The following is a 19,239-nucleotide window of genomic DNA, read 5'->3' on the forward strand; positions in this document are numbered from 1 at the left end:
TCCCCCCACCTCTGTAACCCTGGGCCCCACGTTTACTACTAAGAGTCAAATTGAGACCGGCTATAGCGGCAACTCTTTTACTTGAAAAAGTGGGTGGCTCTGAAAAGAGCCTTTGATTTCACAGGGGTCCCTTCGACAAGGGACTTGGGAGCGCTTCCGGAGGCCGGCCTCACTTGCCCTTTGCCTTGTGGTGGCTCTCCGTCTTCTTGGGGAGCAACACGGCCTGGATGTTGGGCAAAACGCCGCCCTGGGCGATGGTGACTTTGCCCAGCAGCTTGTTCAGCTCCTCGTCGTTGCGGATAGCCAACTGCAGGTGACGAGGGATGATGCGCGTCTTCTTGTTGTCTCGGGCCGCGTTGCCCGCCAACTCCAGGATCTCAGCGGTCAGGTACTCGAGGACCGCCGCCATGTAGACGGGCGCGCCGGCCCCCACCCGCTCGGCGTAGTTGCCTTTGCGCAGCAGACGGTGCACCCGCCCCACCGGGAACTGCAGGCCTGCGCGGGACGAGCGCGACTTGGCCTTAGCGCGGGCCTTGCCTCCTTGTTTGCCACGACCAGACATGACAGCGACAGTCACCGAGACCTGCTCTCGCTTGACGACTGAGAAAGTCGCCCTCAACGGCCCTGCTTCACCCTTTTATAGGCAGGACGGCGATTGTCTACGCAGCGCTTTGATTGGCTACAGCACATCTTTGTCCTCAGGACCAATAGGATAGCGCAACCAGAATCCACTCATTTACATAACCTCGTCTCCCTCGCCAGAGAGCCACTGAAAACTCGCGAATCGCAAGGCGGCGTAATCCGAACCTTAATTTGCGTACAGCCTCTATAAGTACCGAGTCGCTTCCGGTAGCCGCGGTGCTGCGGCTGTTTCTGTGCGTTCCTGGTGGTCTTTGCAGCTCGTGCTTGCGGTGATGCCTGAGCCGGCAAAATCTGCCCCGGCGCCCAAGAAGGGCTCAAAGAAAGCCGTCACCAAAGCCCAGAAGAAGGACGGTAAGAAGCGCAAGCGCAGCCGCAAGGAGAGCTATTCCATCTACGTGTACAAGGTGCTGAAGCAGGTGCACCCGGACACCGGCATCTCGTCCAAGGCCATGGGCATCATGAACTCGTTCGTCAACGACATCTTCGAGCGCATCGCGGGCGAAGCGTCGCGCCTGGCGCATTACAACAAGCGCTCGACCATCACGTCTCGGGAGATCCAGACGGCCGTGCGCCTGCTGCTGCCCGGCGAGCTGGCCAAGCACGCTGTGTCCGAGGGCACCAAGGCGGTCACCAAGTACACCAGCTCCAAGTGAGTCCCCGCTGGGACGCGGCGCTCGCCCGAGTCGCCGGGCCGCTTGACTTTCCAAAGGCTCTTTTCAGAGCCACCCACCTCCTCAGTGGAAGAAGCTGTTCTCTTGTTTTACACGGGTCTTATGTAGCTCTACTTTGCCTTTTGGTTTTCTCATCTAGTTAACGTTAATAGTGTTCATATATTCGTTAAGTGCAAACACCCATTTATTTTAGATGTGATGGCATAGCTATGCTTACCTAGTTTGGAAGAAACGGGGCATAGATGTGCTGAGTCAGAGAACTGCTCTTGAAACTCTTTCGATGCTGCTGCTTTTATGAACTTACGTATGTAAGATAGGTTTGAATATCAAAGGTGCAACCTTCTGGTGTTTGCAAGTGGTAAAATAGTGATGGTACTTAATTTTTTGTGTTATGTGCTTTGTGTTGTTCACAAAAAAGTGGATAACTTACACTTGGTAGTAATAAATTTCTTGCGTTTGTGTATCTTGCATTCACAAGCACCTGCGTACCCAGTTTATGTGTAGATTCCCCGTTTAGGGAAATTGGAGCTTGGTTCTGATACTTAAGAATTAATCATTCTTCTGGTGCCTTCTGTCTGCCACATCTTAAATCACATAAATTTTGTCTAATGTTCGGTGATAGTGTCCTCCCCAGAGAATTATCACTCACAAGAGCTCGCAGAATTTAAGGCATGTCCATACAATGGGAAGAATATATTTCCGAAGCAGGAAAAAGTATTAATGTTCACGGAGAGAACGCCCCAACATAGTTGGGAATGCAACGGAAACTGGCTTCAGAGTTTAGTTTCAATGCTTTGAGGACCCTTGGATTGCTTTCGGTAGGGATAGAAATAACCGGACCTCATTAAACTTAAAACAAATCACTCTGGTTGCTTTGTGGATCATAGATCCCAGATTGTCCACAGTAGAAGCAAGGAAACCAATTAGGAGGCTATTACAGTGTTGCAGGCTAGAGCAGTGACTCACAAAGTCTCCTCCAGACCAGCAGTATTAGCATTACTAGAATTTATTATAGGTGGAATCTTTGGACCCTAATAATTTGTGTTAAGCTCTCTGGGTGATTCTAATACATGCTAAAGTGTAAGAACCACTGGGCAGTCTAGACATGTGGTAATGGAGATGGTGAGAAATGTTGGGGTTAGGATTATATTGGAGGTAGAACTGACAAGTCTTGTTGAGGACTAGGATTTGGGTAAGAGCAAAACTTCTAGAATTTTAGCCTGAGCAACTGGGTAAACTGGTGCTGTTGATTAGGATTGAATACTGGGAGGAGGGGTAGATTGGGGCATTGAAGGGAGATCCAGAATTCTGATTTAAGATTGAGATTGAGAAGCTTTTTTGACATACAACTCGATATATTGAGTTGGCAGTGTGAAAGACACATCTAAAGCTCAGGGGAGAAAACACGAACCTGCCTTTAGAATAAAGTGCACAACCTAAAAGTTGAGAGGTTTATTTTATTCGGTGGACTTAGCTGAGGATTTAAGCATGGGATACAGCCTCTCAGCTCCAAGGGACTGTTCCAAAGAGGTAAGGGAGGAGCCAGGATATATAGGAGTTTTTGATGAAAAAATAACCAAACATAATAGTCGAACATCAAAAGATTACTGCTAATCACAAAAACAAGCATCTGAAGTTAATGATTTTAGTGTTTTCCTTGTTATGGGATAATGCAAGAGTCTGGGCTTATTGAAACCATTCCTTTGATATGCACCTTAACTATGCAGGACCATTATCTTGTTTTTCCTCTATCCTGAGTCTCCTCAGCGTGCACTGTCGGGGGTGGCTGCAGTGGCTGATGGCTTTCTGGCCACAACATCCTTTGCTTACTGAAATGGCAGGCGACATTCCTTGTCCACACTCTAAACACAGCGGTGGGGATGAAGGCTATCATCTTATTCTTCTAGACTTTATTTCTCCTTATGCGTTTCCTTAAAGTATTCTTCGAGATTTGATTTCTTATGTGTTTGTTATGAAGTATAATTTAGTAGTTGATAGCCCTATAATGAATACTATTGAGTATGTAGCATTTTTCTTCTTCCATTTTTCTAATTGTATGCTGATTTTCATTAAGGAACTCACCTAATCCCTTATGTAGGTGGAGCTCGAACTTGACTGCCCATTGGTACCTGGAGAACTTTTAGAAATACTGATGTCTGGGTGCCATCCCCAGAAATTTTGATTTCAGTGATTTGGGACACAGCCATCACTTGGAATGTTAAAAAAAGCTCCCCAGGTGATTCTAATGAGCAGTCAAGTTTGAGAACCACTGCCACCTGTGTTTCCCAGAAAACAGATCTTATCTACAGTTCTTAGCTTTGGCCTGATTGGTTTAAATGTAGTCCCAATCACTTACCACATGGATTAGCTCAGGAATCTAGACCAATCTAATTAGCACAAACATTTCAGAAATTGAACTACTAGGAATGTAGATTGCTCTTATCTTTTGGTAAAGAAGCTTCTTTGCTTTCAAGAGGCAGCAGCAGGATGGAGTGTTATGTGGGTGTGAAGGCAAGAATGACTGTAGAGTATACTCAGGAGGGCAACTGCTGAGGGGAAGAATTGCAGAACTGAGCCATTCAGGGAGTTCAGCCAGCCTCAGAGCCCTGCTGTACTTTGGGATATCCAGTTGAGCCGGTTTGTCTGACATCCTACTTAAACTAGTTTGGATCTTGAAATATTTGAGAAATAATAATTCCCCAGAATAAAAGGAAAGATAATAGACCTTTCATCTTGGAAGGGCTCAAAGAAGTGAAATAGGGTAGATAAGGAAAACTAGAGGTGCTCCAACTACACATTTGGACTAAATGTCCAAGCTTTAAAATCAATATTTGACCAGGGCCAAAGATGAACATTGCCATTAAGAAGGACAGTCTAAGGGTTTTAAAATATGATATTTTATTTAAAATTAAATAATTCTATAATTAAAAATTTTACTTTGCATTAGTGTCTTAGGGCTGCCATAACAAAGTCCCACAAACTGAGTGGCTTAAAACAATGGAAATTTATTCTGTCATAGTTTCTGGAGGCTAGAAGTCTAAAGTCAAGGGTATTGTCCCTGTGAAGGCTCTTGGCCAGGATCCTCCCTTGTCTTTCAGCTTCTAGTAGCCCCAGGTATTATTTGGTTTACGACAAACCCTGACAGTTGTCTCAGTTTTCTTCCTGTGCATTTCTACATTTTATTATAAGGACACCTGTCAGTGGATTAGAGCCCACCCTAATGACCTCATTTTAACCTACAAAGACCCTATTTTCAAATAAGGCCACATTCTAAGGCACTGGGGAGTTAGAGTTCAGCATATCTTTTGAGGGGACAAATTCAACCCATAACAGTCAACAGCTAGGGTAGGCTGAATAGGGCTCCTAAATATGTGCACATCCAAATCCCTAGAATCTGTGAATATTACCTTAAATGGCAAAGGGGACTTTCCTGATGTGATTTTGAGATAGGGAGATTATGCTGGATTATTTGGGTGGACCCAAATGTAATCACCAGTGTCCTTATGAGAGGCAAAAAAAGTCAAGGGAGGAAGAAGGTGTTGGAAGCAGAGAGAGGTTTGAGGATGGTTGATGCTGGCTTTGAGAACGTAGGCAGGAACCATGAGCCAAGAAATGCCCCTCTGGAACCTGGAAAACGCATGGAAAAGGATTCTCCTCTAGAACCTTTGGAGAGAGCACAGTTTTGAGACCCACCTGGTGAAACTGATTTTTGTACTTCTGATCTCCAGAACTGTAAGAGAATAAATTTGTTTTAAGCCACCAAGTTTATAGTTATTTGTTACAGCAGCCATAGGAAATTAATATAACACCTCTATAGAATATTTTTTTGACAATTGGAGAAATTTGAATATGGATTGCATATTGGTTAATATTACTGAATCAGTATTAAATTTGTTGGGTATAATAATGGTATTATGGTTATACAGGAGAATGTCCTTATTTTTAAGAGAGATGCTAAATAGGGAAAAGAATGAAATTTTGCCATTTGCAGCAACATGGATGGACTTGGAGGGCATTATGCTAAGTGAAATAAATCCGATAAAGATAAATACTGTATAATATCACTTATATGTGAAATCTAAAAAATACAACAAACTACGGAATATAACATAAAAGAAGCAGACTCACAGATATAGAGAACAAACTAGTGGTTACCAGTAGAAGAAGGGGCAATTGAGGGGTGGGAGAGTGGGAAGTACAAACTATTGGGTGTAAGATAGGCTCAAGGATGTATTGTACAACGCAGCAAATATAGCCAATATTTTGTAATAACTATAAATGGAAAGTAACCTTCAAAAATGATATAAAAATTTAAAAAAATTTTTTTTAAGTAGGGAAAAATGTCAAGATGTTTACGACTTATTTTCAGATGATTCAAAAAATGCAAATGCAGCAAATAGTAACAATTGGTGAATCCAGATGAAGATAATGTTGGTCACTGTACAATTTTTTTTTAACTTTTCTATAGGTTTGAATTTTCCAAAACAAAAAATTGAGAAAATTTTAAAAACTTGCAATCAGACTTTAAAAACTGGTACAGAAAACTGTCATAGACATTATTGCATTTTATTTTTACAGTATAATGTTAACTGACAGAATTTCAACATATGAACACATGAGATTTTTTTACTCCATTATATTTCTATATATTAACTAGAACTCTGAATGATATCCTTTTGTTCATCATACTTTGCTACACTTATTAGAGGTAACAGTGACTTACGTGGTTGCACTAGCCCAGGGATGCCCAATTAACATTGACAAATATTTCGTTATTCTGCCTTCTAAAGTTGGAGGCTGAAACTGAAGTTGGATAGGGGATTTTAGTGAAACACTGAGACCAAAGCTAGATATGGAAAAAAACATATCTAGACATGTTATAGTGATTCTAAAAGTTTCCAGAAAAAAAAAAAGATCATCTACAAAAGAGCAAGAATCGGGGTTTTAGAATCTAACCCCTTTGTCCTTTCTCTTTCCGGAACTCCAGAGTTCTCATATTTCATATTCCCAACTTGGGAATTTGATATTTCCTATTTGATATTTCCACTTGGAACAGCTACTAGGAGTCTCAAAATTTTGTCTAAGACATTACTCTAGGCTTTCCCCCTCCAAACCTACTTGCCCCTTATATCAGTAAATTGCAGCTCTTTCCGAGTACTCAGTGCAAGAAACTGCAATTAATCCTTGATTCCTTGCTTTCTACCATAATCTACATACAATTCATCAATTTCATTTAAAATATATCTTGGGCTTCCCTGGTGGTACAGTGGTTGGGAGTCCGCCTGCCAATGCAGGGGATACGGGTTTGAGCCCTGGTCCGAGAAGATCCCAGATGCCTTGGAACAACTAAGCCTATGCGCCACAATTACTGAGCCTGTGCTCTACAGCCTGTGAGCCACAACTATTGAGCCCATGTGCTGCAACTACTGAAGCCTGTGTGCCTAGAGCCTGCGCTCTGCAACAAGAGAAGTCACCTCAATAAGAAGCCCACACACCACAAAAAAGAGTAGCCCCCACTCTCCACAACTAAAGAAAGCCTGCATGCTGCAACGAAGACCCCAATGCAGCCAATAATCATGATAAAATAAATTTTAAAAATATATATATATATATAAATCTTGACTACTTTTCACCACCTCCACAACTACCACCCTTTTCTCTCCTGAGCTATTACTGTAGCTTCTTTGATAGTCTCCCTGCATCTACTCTTGTTCACCTATAGCCTATTTTTCAACATAGCATCCTGGATGAGTTTAGCATAAGTCAAATAATGTCATTACTCTGATCAAGCTCTCCAAAGGCACTCCAACTTACCTAGAATTCAAGATAAAATCTTTGCAATGGCCTAGAGGCCCCTCAATGGTGTACATGACTGCAGATCTTTCCTTTGCTCACTGTGCTTCAGCCACAGTGGCCTTACTTATTCCTTGAACCCCTCAAACTTGTGCTTGCCTCAGGGCCTTTGCACTTGCTGGTTTTTGTTCTTAGAACATTCTTCATGAAGATATCCTATGGCTCACATTCTTCATTCAGGCCTCTGTTCAAGTACTAACTGACGGGCTTCCTAGGTGGTGCGGTGGTTAAGAATCTGCCTGCCAATGCAGAGGTCACGGGTTCGATCCCAGCTCCAGGAAGATCCCACATGCTGCGGAGCAACTAAGCTCGTGTGCCAAAAACAAACAAACAAATACTAACTGAAAGGAATAGCAAAGTGAGACACCAAGTGTATCTAGACTAAAAATTACTTCAAGCACATGTAGATGAAAAATGTCACCTGCCAAATCAGTAATCAAAGGATGTTGTGGCCATCAAGCCATCAGCAGCTGTAGCCACCCCGACTGTGCACCCTGAGGGGATTTAAGGATGCAGAAAAACATGATACTGACCCTAGATCAGCCCACTCTCGCATCTTCCCATAGACAAGAGCTAAATTCACTAACTTGAGTTTTTGTTGTTAATTAGCAGAAATCTTTTTCAACCACCTCGTTTGTTTTTATTTTTAGTCGACACAAAGATCTTTTATACGTGCTGGGGCATGGTCTCAAGGCATTTTTTTAAAACAATAACGTGTTTGGTTTCCTCAGCTCAAGAAAAATGCATTCACAAAGTACTGACCCAATCTAACAGCTTCAGAGTAACCACTGCTTAACTTTTCCCACCATCCTCCTTAGTAGATTTACACTGGTCACGCATCACTAACAGTTTCATTGAAAAAGGCAAGTTACCTGTATGACAATGAGCAGTTATTCTAGTTTTGGACTGATCGACACAACGTGGTTCTACCTTGGGTTGTTTTCCTTCATCCAGAGGGAAGGACAGATTTACAATAGAAATGAAATAGGTGGTACGGAAAAGAACCGAAACAGAAAATGAAAGTAAATGAGAATGATAACAGCTTTTTTCCACTGAGGAGGTGGGTGGCTCTGAAAAGAGCCTTTGGAAAGTCAAGCGGCCCGGCGACTCGGGCGAGCGCCGCGTCCCAGCGGGGACTCACTTGGAGCTGGTGTACTTGGTGACCGCCTTGGTGCCCTCGGACACAGCGTGCTTGGCCAGCTCGCCGGGCAGCAGCAGGCGCACGGCCGTCTGGATCTCCCGAGACGTGATGGTCGAGCGCTTGTTGTAATGCGCCAGGCGCGACGCTTCGCCCGCGATGCGCTCGAAGATGTCGTTGACGAACGAGTTCATGATGCCCATGGCCTTGGACGAGATGCCGGTGTCCGGGTGCACCTGCTTCAGCACCTTGTACACGTAGATGGAATAGCTCTCCTTGCGGCTGCGCTTGCGCTTCTTACCGTCCTTCTTCTGGGCTTTGGTGACGGCTTTCTTTGAGCCCTTCTTGGGCGCCGGGGCAGATTTTGCCGGCTCAGGCATCACCGCAAGCACGAGCTGCAAAGACCACCAGGAACGCACAGAAACAGCCGCAGCACCGCGGCTACCGGAAGCGACTCGGTACTTATAGAGGCTGTACGCAAATTAAGGTTCGGATTACGCCGCCTTGCGATTCGCGAGTTTTCAGTGGCTCTCTGGCGAGGGAGACGAGGTTATGTAAATGAGTGGATTCTGGTTGCGCTATCCTATTGGTCCTGAGGACAAAGATGTGCTGTAGCCAATCAAAGCGCTGCGTAGACAATCGCCGTCCTGCCTATAAAAGGGTGAAGCAGGGCCGTTGAGGGCGACTTTCTCAGTCGTCAAGCGAGAGCAGGTCTCGGTGACTGTCGCTGTCATGTCTGGTCGTGGCAAACAAGGAGGCAAGGCCCGCGCTAAGGCCAAGTCGCGCTCGTCCCGCGCAGGCCTGCAGTTCCCGGTGGGGCGGGTGCACCGTCTGCTGCGCAAAGGCAACTACGCCGAGCGGGTGGGGGCCGGCGCGCCCGTCTACATGGCGGCGGTCCTCGAGTACCTGACCGCTGAGATCCTGGAGTTGGCGGGCAACGCGGCCCGAGACAACAAGAAGACGCGCATCATCCCTCGTCACCTGCAGTTGGCTATCCGCAACGACGAGGAGCTGAACAAGCTGCTGGGCAAAGTCACCATCGCCCAGGGCGGCGTTTTGCCCAACATCCAGGCCGTGTTGCTCCCCAAGAAGACGGAGAGCCACCACAAGGCAAAGGGCAAGTGAGGCCGGCCTCCGGAAGCGCTCCCAAGTCCCTTGTCGAAGGGACCCCTGTGAAATCAAAGGCTCTTTTCAGAGCCACCCACTTTTTCAAGTAAAAGAGTTGCCGCTATAGCCGGTCTCAATTTGACTCTTAGTAGTAAACGTGGGGCCCAGGGTTACAGAGGTGGGGGGAGGGGGAGTGCCATTTGCCCTCTACTCCCAGCCGTCCCTCACCTCCGGAATCTTTGAATACTTTATTCGGATTTTGGTGGGCGGGGGCCGGAGGGTCCTAGGGCTTAACGAACTCGGGTGAAGGTAGCAAGCCTCTCGGGCGCCGCGGTGGACTGCGTTCTCAGCACTCCAGCAGGCGGCCCGCCATGCCTAGGAAGCAACTCTAGTTGCTCCCCGGCCTTTGCCCAACGCTTGAGGTCTAGTACCAAGGGGACGTCCCCTCCCCCTCACGCACACACCCCGTGCACCCCAGTCGGTTGCGGGAGAGGACCGTTTTCGGGAGTGTGGCGGACCTGAGTTTTGGCTTGTGAGTCGACTGGCTTAAGGGGAAAACAAACAGAAAAGGGCTCCTTCGCGGCGGAGATACAGGTCCCCGCTTAGGCTTTCGGAGGCGGAATCTTGCGCCCGGAGCGGGCGCAGGTGACTTTCCGATCCGAAAAGCACCGAGAGGCGTAGAAACGAAAACGAAAAGACCCACGCAACGGTCCGTGAAGCCAACTAGGCTGGGGGGCTCTGAAAAGGGAAGGGCGTTCAGGGGGCCGGGGGTGGCGGGCAAACAGAAGGTTGAGGTTCAATTCGGGAGCTAGAAAGCGTAGAAAAGAAGAGGGGGTCGCGGGTAGCGTGTTCTGAGGGAGTGAAGGGCTGAGGAGGAACATTGTGACACAGTTGCGCTCAAAAATGACTCCCACCCTGAAAGGCACAACAAGGCAGGGGAAACTGTTGGCAAAGTGGAAAGCAGAAAGGGAGGCGGGTGGGCGGGGACAGGGAGGATTCCGCCCAAGCCAATCAGTGGCGCTAGGGCGGATGACGTCACAGCCAATGGACAACCAGCGCGGGACTTTCAATTATTGTCCCGCCCAATCGGGAAGAGACTGTGCCTATAAAGACTGCCACGGCGGGCGGGACCCCGGTTACTGTCCCTGCGCGGCGCGGCGCTGGTAAGTTGGTATCTTGGTTCGCTATGGCCCGTACAAAGCAGACAGCCCGCAAGTCGACCGGTGGCAAGGCCCCGCGGAAGCAGCTGGCCACCAAGGCGGCCCGCAAGAGCGCGCCGGCCACCGGCGGCGTCAAGAAGCCGCACCGCTACCGGCCGGGCACCGTGGCCCTGCGGGAGATCCGGCGCTACCAGAAGTCCACCGAGCTGCTGATCCGCAAGCTGCCCTTCCAGCGGCTGGTGCGCGAGATCGCGCAGGACTTCAAGACCGACCTGCGCTTCCAGAGCTCGGCCGTGATGGCGCTGCAGGAGGCGAGCGAGGCCTACCTGGTGGGGCTGTTTGAAGACACGAACCTGTGCGCCATCCACGCCAAGCGCGTGACTATCATGCCCAAAGACATCCAGCTGGCCCGCCGCATCCGCGGGGAGCGGGCTTAAGAAGTGTGCGCTCGCCTCGAGGTTCCATCATAACCAAAGGCTCTTTTCAGAGCCACCCACAAGTGCCCTTGAAAGAAGCTGTGCCACTTGGCCGTGCGCTTCCGGCGGACCCTCGCGTGCCCGGGGAGGAGAGGGCGTCAGGGCGGGCAGAGCGTTGCGCTGGCAGCAGACAGGCTAGAGGGTCAGGTGTCCGGCCTAGTGCCCTGCTTGCTGGCCGCCTCCCGGGGTGCCAAGGGCTTATGAGTTTGGTGAGTCTGCTTGTCTGGCCTGGCGAGGTTGCCGCCGCTTTCTTGGGCGCGGCTAGGGCGCCCAGCTTCGCCTTTTGGAGGAGGCCACGGGTCCTCCCGTAGGGTCGGGCTCTTCTGGGGCGTCTTCGTACTCGACCGTGGCCCACAGCTGTAATCTGTCCCGGGAGGGTGGCGGGTGGGGGGCACGGGTTGAGGCCAGGCGGAGTCACTAGGGGACGCTCGGGATTCGCGGGCCTGAGCGCGCGGGGGCTGGCCTTTTAGGCAGCTGAGAGCCGCGGGCAGATCGGACCCCCTCACGCCCGCTGCAAAGGGCCCCACCCGGCGTGGCTCTCCGGCTCTGGAGGGAAATCGCCAGCTCCGTCCCGCCCCGTTTCTGCCGGGTGAAAAGCCGGATTCCTGCTCCCTGGCTGCGTGTTGGATGTCGGTAATGCCCGGCTTCCCTCCTCAGCGACAATTTTAGGGGGTGCCATTCATCCCCTTACTCCACCCCCCGTTTCTCAAAACTTCCGCGCGAGACTGAACGATTTCTCCTGTTATTTTAAGCCCTTGACATTCTCACTTTCCTCAGCCTTGCTCCTTTTCTTTCAAATGCCAACTCAACTCCGACAAATAGTCCGGTAGCTCTATGCAGAAATAGACCAGAGGAGGAGGAAGGATCTGATGTCTGCGGCTTGGCATTCAGTTCGGACAGTCCGGTGGATTTGACCGGCCTGAGCCCAGAGGAGCAGTGGCGGGGAGGAGGATGAACGACCCGGGGTTCAAGGGCCGCCGTAACCTAGGCTGCTCCCCAGGAACTCGGTCTTGTCGGTATTTTTCTCAGCTCCACAGCAGGAGACTGATTCTTCCTGGAAGAGATCCCAAGGTGCATAGGCGGGAGCTCTGTGTAGTTATTTGAGAAGTTATCCAGGTCAAGGCGTTCAGAGTTCCAGCTGTGGGCGGCACTGAACCGATGGAAAGCAGAACATACCCTGCTTCTCTCCCTTGCATCCATCTGCTGGCCCCAGGATCTGTGAGGGCAGATTTGCCGTTGTCTCAGAGGGGCAATTCCTACACCGGATGAGAGAGGAAGTCTAAGGTCTCTTACTGTCTTTTAGGAATGAACCCGTTCAACTGGGGGAGTGAGACAGTATCTTGCAGAGCCCACACTACTCAAGACTCAGATAGAAGCCACTATGTGGGTCTCAGATGACACCTCTTTTTAACTTTGATCGTGGCTAGTTTGCATCTGGAAGAGGCCAGCGTTTTGTGTGTTTGTCTCAGCCCAGTTGATAGATAAAAGCATCACCAGAGATAGGTGAGAATTCACTGACGGGAATAGAAACTGAGGTAAACATACTTTTGAAAACTCTTTTGCCCTTTGCAAGGAATGTGGGGGAAAAGAGAAGAGCAACGTGGACTGTAGCTGCTCCTGACGGCGGGTCCCCAGTTTTCAGGCCCAGGCTCACAGGGATTTTCAGAATAGGCCCTGTTGCGGGCTGACTTGTGGCCCCCACCCCATTCATACGTTGAAGCCCTAATTCCTCGTACCTCAGAATAGGACAAAATTTGGGATAGGACCGCTAAAGAAGCAATTAAGTTTAAAATGGGGTCATTAAGATGGGCCCTCATCCAGTATGAGTGGTGTCCTTTGAAGAAGAGGGGTTCCGGACACAGACAACACAGAAGGACATCCATGTGAGGACACGAGAAGGCAGCCATCTGCAAGCCAAAGAGACAAGAAATCCAACCTGCCGACATCTTGATCTTGGACTTCTAGCCTCCAACTGTGAGAAAATAAAATTAGCCTGCAGTATTTTTGTTATGGCTGCCCTAGAAGACTAATACAGACCCAGGGTCTCATTCCCTGCTCAGACCAACACTGCAAGATGGGATCCTCAGGATGTGTACTCTGTGATATATAAGCAGAAGCAACAGTGACTCGGGGCTATGGGCGATGGTACATTCTGCACCCAGCATCTCATCCACTGAAGTTTGTTTTCAAAGATGCAGCCTGAAGTTCTCAGAGAGTGAGGGACTTTCCAGCATGTCTGAGCCATTACTGGCTGAGCAGACCCCTGAGCACACAGATTTCCATGTCAGGGCTCTTGCTCCCCAGGATCACACTCCCTGGAGTGATACTGCATCAGATTTAAAAGCCCATATCTAAGATTTCCCCGTGGCCCTGAAATTTGGGGTCAGCCTGGGCATCTGTCATGGCTAAGGCAGTTCAGGGGTTCCTAGCTTAGCAGGAATGTCTATATCCTGCCTTCATCCTCTCCTCACTTTTCTACCCAGCTCTGTTCCTCCTGCCACAACAGTGGAGTGCTCACTTACCAAACGCAATGCTTGCAGGGTGTGGAAGGAGAACGGTGAAAGAAAGCAGAGAGGGAGGAGCACTGGTCTGTTGCTGGTGGAACAGGGGAGGCCCTCCCTGGTTGGTCTTTCCTAGTTTCCTGTCGAAGGTGAGCCTGTTAAGGGCAAGGCCTTGTCTGCATCATTGATCCCTCTTCCAGGGCTGCTACACCACCAGGATCTGGGCCTTAACCATGGAAGGGCTCTCCGTTCAGCTAACTGAGCCCCTTGCCCTCACATGGGGCCAAGAAACAACAGGCAGTGGAAACAGGTGTGTGCACACTCACTTTCTGAGGAAGTGAGACCTATTTGACCCAATCCCCCTCACCCTGCGGAGCGGGCCAGGCCTTGGCAAGACCCTGCTGCCTCACGAATCAGCAGCCGTTTTGGGGATTTGCCCCTACAACGGCAGAATCTGGTTCTCACTGTGAGCATGTTCTAAGAGGACCAAGGAATTCTCCAGTGCCTTCAGGGCTTCCCAAACTGCTGCAGGCATTTTAGTGACAGCTTTGACACCTTTTGGGTAATAGGACAAAGTTGATATTCCTGCCACTCTTCTGTGAAGGTCAAACTTCCTAGGCCTAATAGAAAACTTTTGGAATGTCTTTGTTGGTTTGAAAAACTAGGGTGAAGTAGTACCCAATTTTTTTAATGTCAATATCAAAATTTAATTATTTTAGGTACTTAAGTAATTTCCCACTTTCAGATTATGAAAAAGAAAATCAAGCAAAAAGGAATTCACATTCTCTTTTAGAGTTCCTTCACGTCCAGCCTGTTTTCAGAAAAAGCTGGCCATGGAACCAGATTGTTTATTGGATGTTGGGTCCTTTAATCAGAGCTATGGTGGCCTCAGTTAAGGCAGTGGCTAGGAGTGGACAGAGATAAAGCGATGGACCTGAGGGAATTGTAGAAAATAAATGTGATAAGATTTGGTGATTTAGGTATTTGGAGAATGCAAGAGAAGAAGGAGCCTTGCCTTGGCTTGAGAAGCTAGGAGATAATGGTAGATTTCACTAAGGTGGAGAATTTAGGGAGAAGAAATTGCTTTTGGAACCAAGAAGCTGCATAAAGTCCCTTCCAACATTGAAGTTGAGATTCCTGTTATCTATCTAGGATGTATTCAGCATATTCAGGAATATTAATTTAATCAGCAAAGGGGCTCAGCTGGAGCTACTTTGGGGGAAGTCCTTAGATAGATAAGGACAATAGAAGGCAAGGAATGAGATGAGATCTACCCAGGGGTCAAGGAGAAGGGAAGAGGACTGAGGCAGGCAGCCTGAGCAAGCAGGACCAATGATGGGGCTGGTAGATAAAAAGAACACCAGGAGACAGAAGGACAGCTGAAAAGAGAAGAGGGCCACCAGGAAATTGTGTCCCAAAGAGGCAAAAGTGGTCATCACAGGGACATAATGTGCACTAAAGTTTAGAAATAGCAACCACTTACGCATTAAGTTCAGTCACTTCTGACTACGCTTTATATTTTGTATCTCTTAATTACTATGACAACCCTGCAAGGCAAGTAGATGTTTTATCATCCTCACTTTAGACTAGGAAGCTTTGAGTATTTTGCCCAAGCTCTCACAGCTAGTGAGTGCCAGCACCAGGGATTCTGACCAAAGTGCTGGGACTCCAAAGTTCATATTAAGCAGTAAACACCAAGTGAAGGGCACATACTGGAAGCTGGGAGGGGAAATGGTAGGAGGTGCCTGATTGAACACAGGGTTAAGGGTCTCACTGCTTCAATGGACTCTTCTCCACCTGCTTACCCAGTCTCTGCCTGTCTCCTATCATCACGTGGAGAAAAAGCTCCACCCTATGCCAGAGTTGAGCTTGTCAGTCCTGTGCTGTACAGTCTTTCCATGCCCTCCACCCCATTACCTTCAGAATAAAATTCACACCCATGCATCATAGTCAGTACAAAGAAGAAGAGGCTAAGTGCAAGGCCACAAACTTGAGTTTGGCTCCGCCTCTTAGCACCTGCATGACTTTAGCAAGATGCTTAATCTCACCAGGCCTCAGTTCCTCATCTGTAAAATGGGGATAATGGCACCTGCCTGATGGTGGTGTTTGCAGATATTTAAAAACACAGTTCCCATAAAGTGACAAGCAGTGTCTGATTCAAAATAAACACTAGAAAAAAATTTAATACTATTATTACCCATTTAGAAAAACAAACAAATTTATAAAGGTAAACCTCTTTATACTTCCTAAATTATAAATCTTCCCTGGCTTTTAATTAGACGTTAATCAGCTCTTTCCCTAGTGAAACCAAGCGGGACCCTGTGGGGCCTTCCTGGGGATGGATTCCCCCATCACCCCCGCTCTTATCTGTAGAAAGACTTTAGTCTGTTAGGCCTTCCCTGAGTTCCAAAATGCAAATTTAATCAGAGAAATGAGAAAATGAAAAAACAAAGGAAAATAGTAAAGCAAGACAAAATAATAGTAGTTTAGCCATAAAACAAAGTCAAGGACCTTCAGTTCCTTCTCAAGGGCTATAGATAATATCCTGAGTCACATCCTTGAGTTGTTTTGCAGATACTAAGACTCCCACCAGATGGAAGAAGCTAACTGCACGATGACCATACCTGTGTAGCCCCCAGACCGGCTGGAGCCTAAGGATTAATAATACTGACCCCTGTGATTTCATGTGGTTACCTCACCATCCACCAGAGAATTGATCATGAACTGATCACACACCAAGTGACCCTCATCAGTAATGCTGCCTTTAAAAACCCTTCCCTGAAAGCCATCAGGGGGTTCGGGTCTTTTGAGTGTGAGCTGCCAGTTCTCCTTGCTTGGCCCTGCAATAAACGCTGAACTTTCCTTCACCACAACCTAGTGTCAGTAGATTGGCTTTGCTGCGCATCACGCTAGTGGCCCCAAGTTTGGTTCAGTAAACAGTAGTTGCACAAATCCGTTCTGGCCCTGCCCAATGTCTGCAATTCCCAGCTACTTCCATGACTTGGAAAAACCCTTTCTTCTGTCCAGATACATCCCCCTCCTGTGTAAGCCTACTGTTTAGTCTGTAGAATTCAGCCCAGTAAAGCTTTCCTCCTTTGCCCCGCCACTACCACCACCAGCAACAAAAACCAGTCACCCCTTCTCAGGCCGAAAGGCAGCATTCTCTTCAGGTTCTAACAAGCGTACAGGCTCCTCTGTTTTAGCAGTTCCTCCAGGAATACTTTATCATTCCAGTTTCCCGCTAGATTCTGAGTTCCATCAGGGTGGGCATTTTGTCCTTTTCATCTCTGTAGTCAGGATCCTGACAGTGTCTACATGGTTAAGAAATGCTTCATAAGGGACCTAAAAACCCTGGCTTCTGAATCCTCACTCAAAAGGACCCACTATCCAGACCCCTCCCAGCTCTCAGGGAACTCTTGGGAATTTGCAGGCCAACAGCAGGTCTGGAAGGAATTTCCCGCAGGTTGGCCCCAGAAGAGGGCAGGAGGTAGCTTCCCTGGGCTGTAACCCTTGCCCACAAATGGCTAAAGCCAACCTATTAGCCTGCTTCTGGTGACCTTCACTGAGGGCAGAGTTCACCACTACCAACCCCGCTTAATTGGATCAGTGCTTGAAGGGAAATGCTTTTGGGAGGGGTTCATATTTGTGGTAGATTGACTAATAGCCCCCTCCATTAGCATGACTGCATCCTAATCCCTGGAATCTCTGAATATGTTACCTTCTATGGCAAAAGGGACTTTGCCAATGTGATTAAATTAAGGACCTTGAGCCAGAGCTTTTAGGGGAGAATCCTTCCTGGCCTCTTTCAGCTTCCAGTGGCTCCTGGCATTCCTTGGCTTCTGGCAGCATTACTCCAATTTCTGCCTTTGTCTTCGCATGACTTTCTTCTCTGAATCTCTGTATCCAACTCTCCTTCTCCTTTCACTTATCCCACCCTCAATCCAGGATGATTGCACCTCAAGACCCTTAGTTACATCTGCAAAGACCATATTTCCAAATAAAGTCACATTCTGAGCTTCCGGGTGGACATGGATTTGGGGGCAGGAGCCTATTCAACCCACTGACAGATGCCGAGCCCTGAGCCTCCAGGGCCCTCTGGAAGCAGGCCCACACTTCCCCTGCTTTCCCTCTGTCTAGATGCCGTGAACTCTCCCCCTCCAAAAGGCCCTCTGTCAGTCACTTGCACCTGGATATTAAAACTAAGAGCAACAGCTTTGCATTTTTACTAATGCTCTCTGTGCCCATGAGTGTGGAGGCTACAGGAGAGGCTATGTCTCCACTTGGGGAAGTTCAAGCTTCAGGGGCAGCACAGGGAGATGTTTTGGCCCTTGGCTGGATGCCTCTGGTAACCACGAGACAGCCTGAAAAGTCTGGGCAATAGTAGACTGTTCCCTAGAGTCATTTGTCTGGGAAAAGCTGGAAGAGAAAAGACATGGAGCTACAATAGGAGTTCAATGTCTCAGTTTCAATATCTGTAAAATAGTGACAATAAATGTAGACACCTCTTAGGATTACCCTAGGGATAAAGTGAGATAAATACAATTAATGCAACATACTTAGAGTTTCAACATGCTAATAAATGAATAGTTATTAGTCAATTTAATTAACATTATGCTAAGCACTAACTGATACAAGTCCTAAATCTTTCCTTTGGGAACATTGAAATCATTTTGTAAAATCAATACATGGGAAACAATTGGTACTTTATCTAATCTCTACATGATCAGCATCTTGAGATTCTGCTAGACTGTGGCCCAGACATTAAGAATACTTGGGTTCCTGGGTGCCTTATGAATCACAAAGCCATTCACATATCCTCTCATTTGATTCCACAGCAACCCAGGAAAGGAAGAAGAGGTTTTCTTCCTGTCTTACAGATAAGAAAATTTCCAGTGAAGATGAGACACCTGGCTATGTGGATCACCCAGCTAAAAAGTGGCCAGGATGGAATTTGAGCCTAAGTTTTTTGTTTTACTTTTTTTTTTTTTTTTTTTTTGGTATTAGAGTCAATGTTTCAGGGAAAAGTTATATACATAATAGATACAAATAACATCAATATATGTACTGTAGGGAAGGAAAACTAATTTTCCCTCTGACCTTTTGGATTTTATGGTGAGACCCCCCCCCCATAATAAAAAAGAGATTAACAAGAAAAAAACAAATTGAAGTTTACTAATATGTATACCTCATGTATACATGGTAGATACTCAGGAAAAAATGAGTAACACCTCAAGGTGTCTAAGAATTCAGACTTAAATATCATTCTTAATAGGGAAAGGGGACAGGGGATACAGGCCTCTTAGGGGAGAATAAATGACTTTGAGGAGAAATGAATAGGCCTTAGAAGGATAGACAGGAGGTATGACAGTTTGTGACAAAGTTTGTCTGCATGTGGTCTCGACTTCTGGTCTCCTCTCCTGTGATGGGTCAATCTTCCCTGGTCAATGAAACTCCCTGGGAAGGGCATTTATGACAATCGAGTTCCTTTTGGAGAATCTATCTTTAGGCATAGAAGGGGAGTTCAGAGAAAGTCTGTCCCTGCATTTGCTGTTTTTCTAGTGCCTATAGCTCAAAATGATCAATATGCCAAAGTGGCCTATTCTGGAGTGGCATGTTCTACGACCCTTTCATTACGATAGAACAGACCTCTCCTGACCTCAACCCCCAGTAAGAAACACATTTTACATTGCC

At 47.4% G+C, this 19,239-nt stretch overlaps 5 protein-coding genes across 5 annotated transcripts; 3 read left to right on the forward strand and 2 right to left on the reverse strand.

Annotated features, from left to right (window-relative positions):
- Positions 1–67: 67 nt before the first annotated feature.
- LOC130845059 (histone H2A type 2-A) lies at positions 68–603 on the reverse strand. The gene has a single exon (XM_057721656.1). It carries the CDS (start codon positions 560–562, stop codon positions 170–172), a length of 393 nt encoding a protein of 130 aa, XP_057577639.1. The 5' UTR covers positions 563–603; the 3' UTR covers positions 68–169.
- A 214-nt stretch (positions 604–817) lies between these two features.
- On the forward strand, positions 818–1,799 carry LOC130845065 (histone H2B type 2-E). Its single transcript, XM_057721668.1, has one exon. It carries the CDS (start codon positions 915–917, stop codon positions 1,293–1,295), a length of 381 nt encoding a protein of 126 aa, XP_057577651.1. The 5' UTR covers positions 818–914; the 3' UTR covers positions 1,296–1,799.
- A 4,113-nt stretch (positions 1,800–5,912) lies between these two features.
- On the reverse strand, positions 5,913–8,759 carry LOC130845070 (histone H2B type 2-E). The gene has a single exon (XM_057721684.1). The coding sequence runs from the start codon at positions 8,682–8,684 to the stop codon at positions 8,304–8,306; it is 381 nt and encodes a 126-aa protein (XP_057577667.1). The 5' UTR covers positions 8,685–8,759; the 3' UTR covers positions 5,913–8,303.
- Positions 8,760–8,995: 236 nt separating this feature from the next.
- Positions 8,996–9,531, forward strand: LOC130845072 (histone H2A type 2-A). The gene has a single exon (XM_057721699.1). The coding sequence runs from the start codon at positions 9,037–9,039 to the stop codon at positions 9,427–9,429; it is 393 nt and encodes a 130-aa protein (XP_057577682.1). The 5' UTR covers positions 8,996–9,036; the 3' UTR covers positions 9,430–9,531.
- Positions 9,532–10,510: 979 nt separating this feature from the next.
- Positions 10,511–11,342, forward strand: LOC130845075 (histone H3). The gene has a single exon (XM_057721714.1). It carries the CDS (start codon positions 10,598–10,600, stop codon positions 11,006–11,008), a length of 411 nt encoding a protein of 136 aa, XP_057577697.1. The 5' UTR covers positions 10,511–10,597; the 3' UTR covers positions 11,009–11,342.
- The last annotated feature ends 7,897 nt before the right edge of the window (positions 11,343–19,239 follow it).

Source organism: Hippopotamus amphibius, chromosome 1 (assembly GCF_030028045.1).
Source record: "Hippopotamus amphibius kiboko isolate mHipAmp2 chromosome 1, mHipAmp2.hap2, whole genome shotgun sequence".
Classification (NCBI taxonomy): Eukaryota; Metazoa; Chordata; class Mammalia; order Artiodactyla; family Hippopotamidae; genus Hippopotamus; species Hippopotamus amphibius.

Excerpts from the sequence above, each read along its gene's own strand:
- LOC130845059 (XM_057721656.1), bottom strand. The coding sequence starts at position 562 with ATGTCTGGTCGTGGCAAACAAGGAGGCAAGGCCCGCGCTAAGGCCAAG.
- LOC130845065 (XM_057721668.1), top strand. The coding sequence starts at position 915 with ATGCCTGAGCCGGCAAAATCTGCCCCGGCGCCCAAGAAGGGCTCAAAG.
- LOC130845070 (XM_057721684.1), bottom strand. The coding sequence starts at position 8,684 with ATGCCTGAGCCGGCAAAATCTGCCCCGGCGCCCAAGAAGGGCTCAAAG.
- LOC130845072 (XM_057721699.1), top strand. The coding sequence starts at position 9,037 with ATGTCTGGTCGTGGCAAACAAGGAGGCAAGGCCCGCGCTAAGGCCAAG.
- LOC130845075 (XM_057721714.1), top strand. The coding sequence starts at position 10,598 with ATGGCCCGTACAAAGCAGACAGCCCGCAAGTCGACCGGTGGCAAGGCC.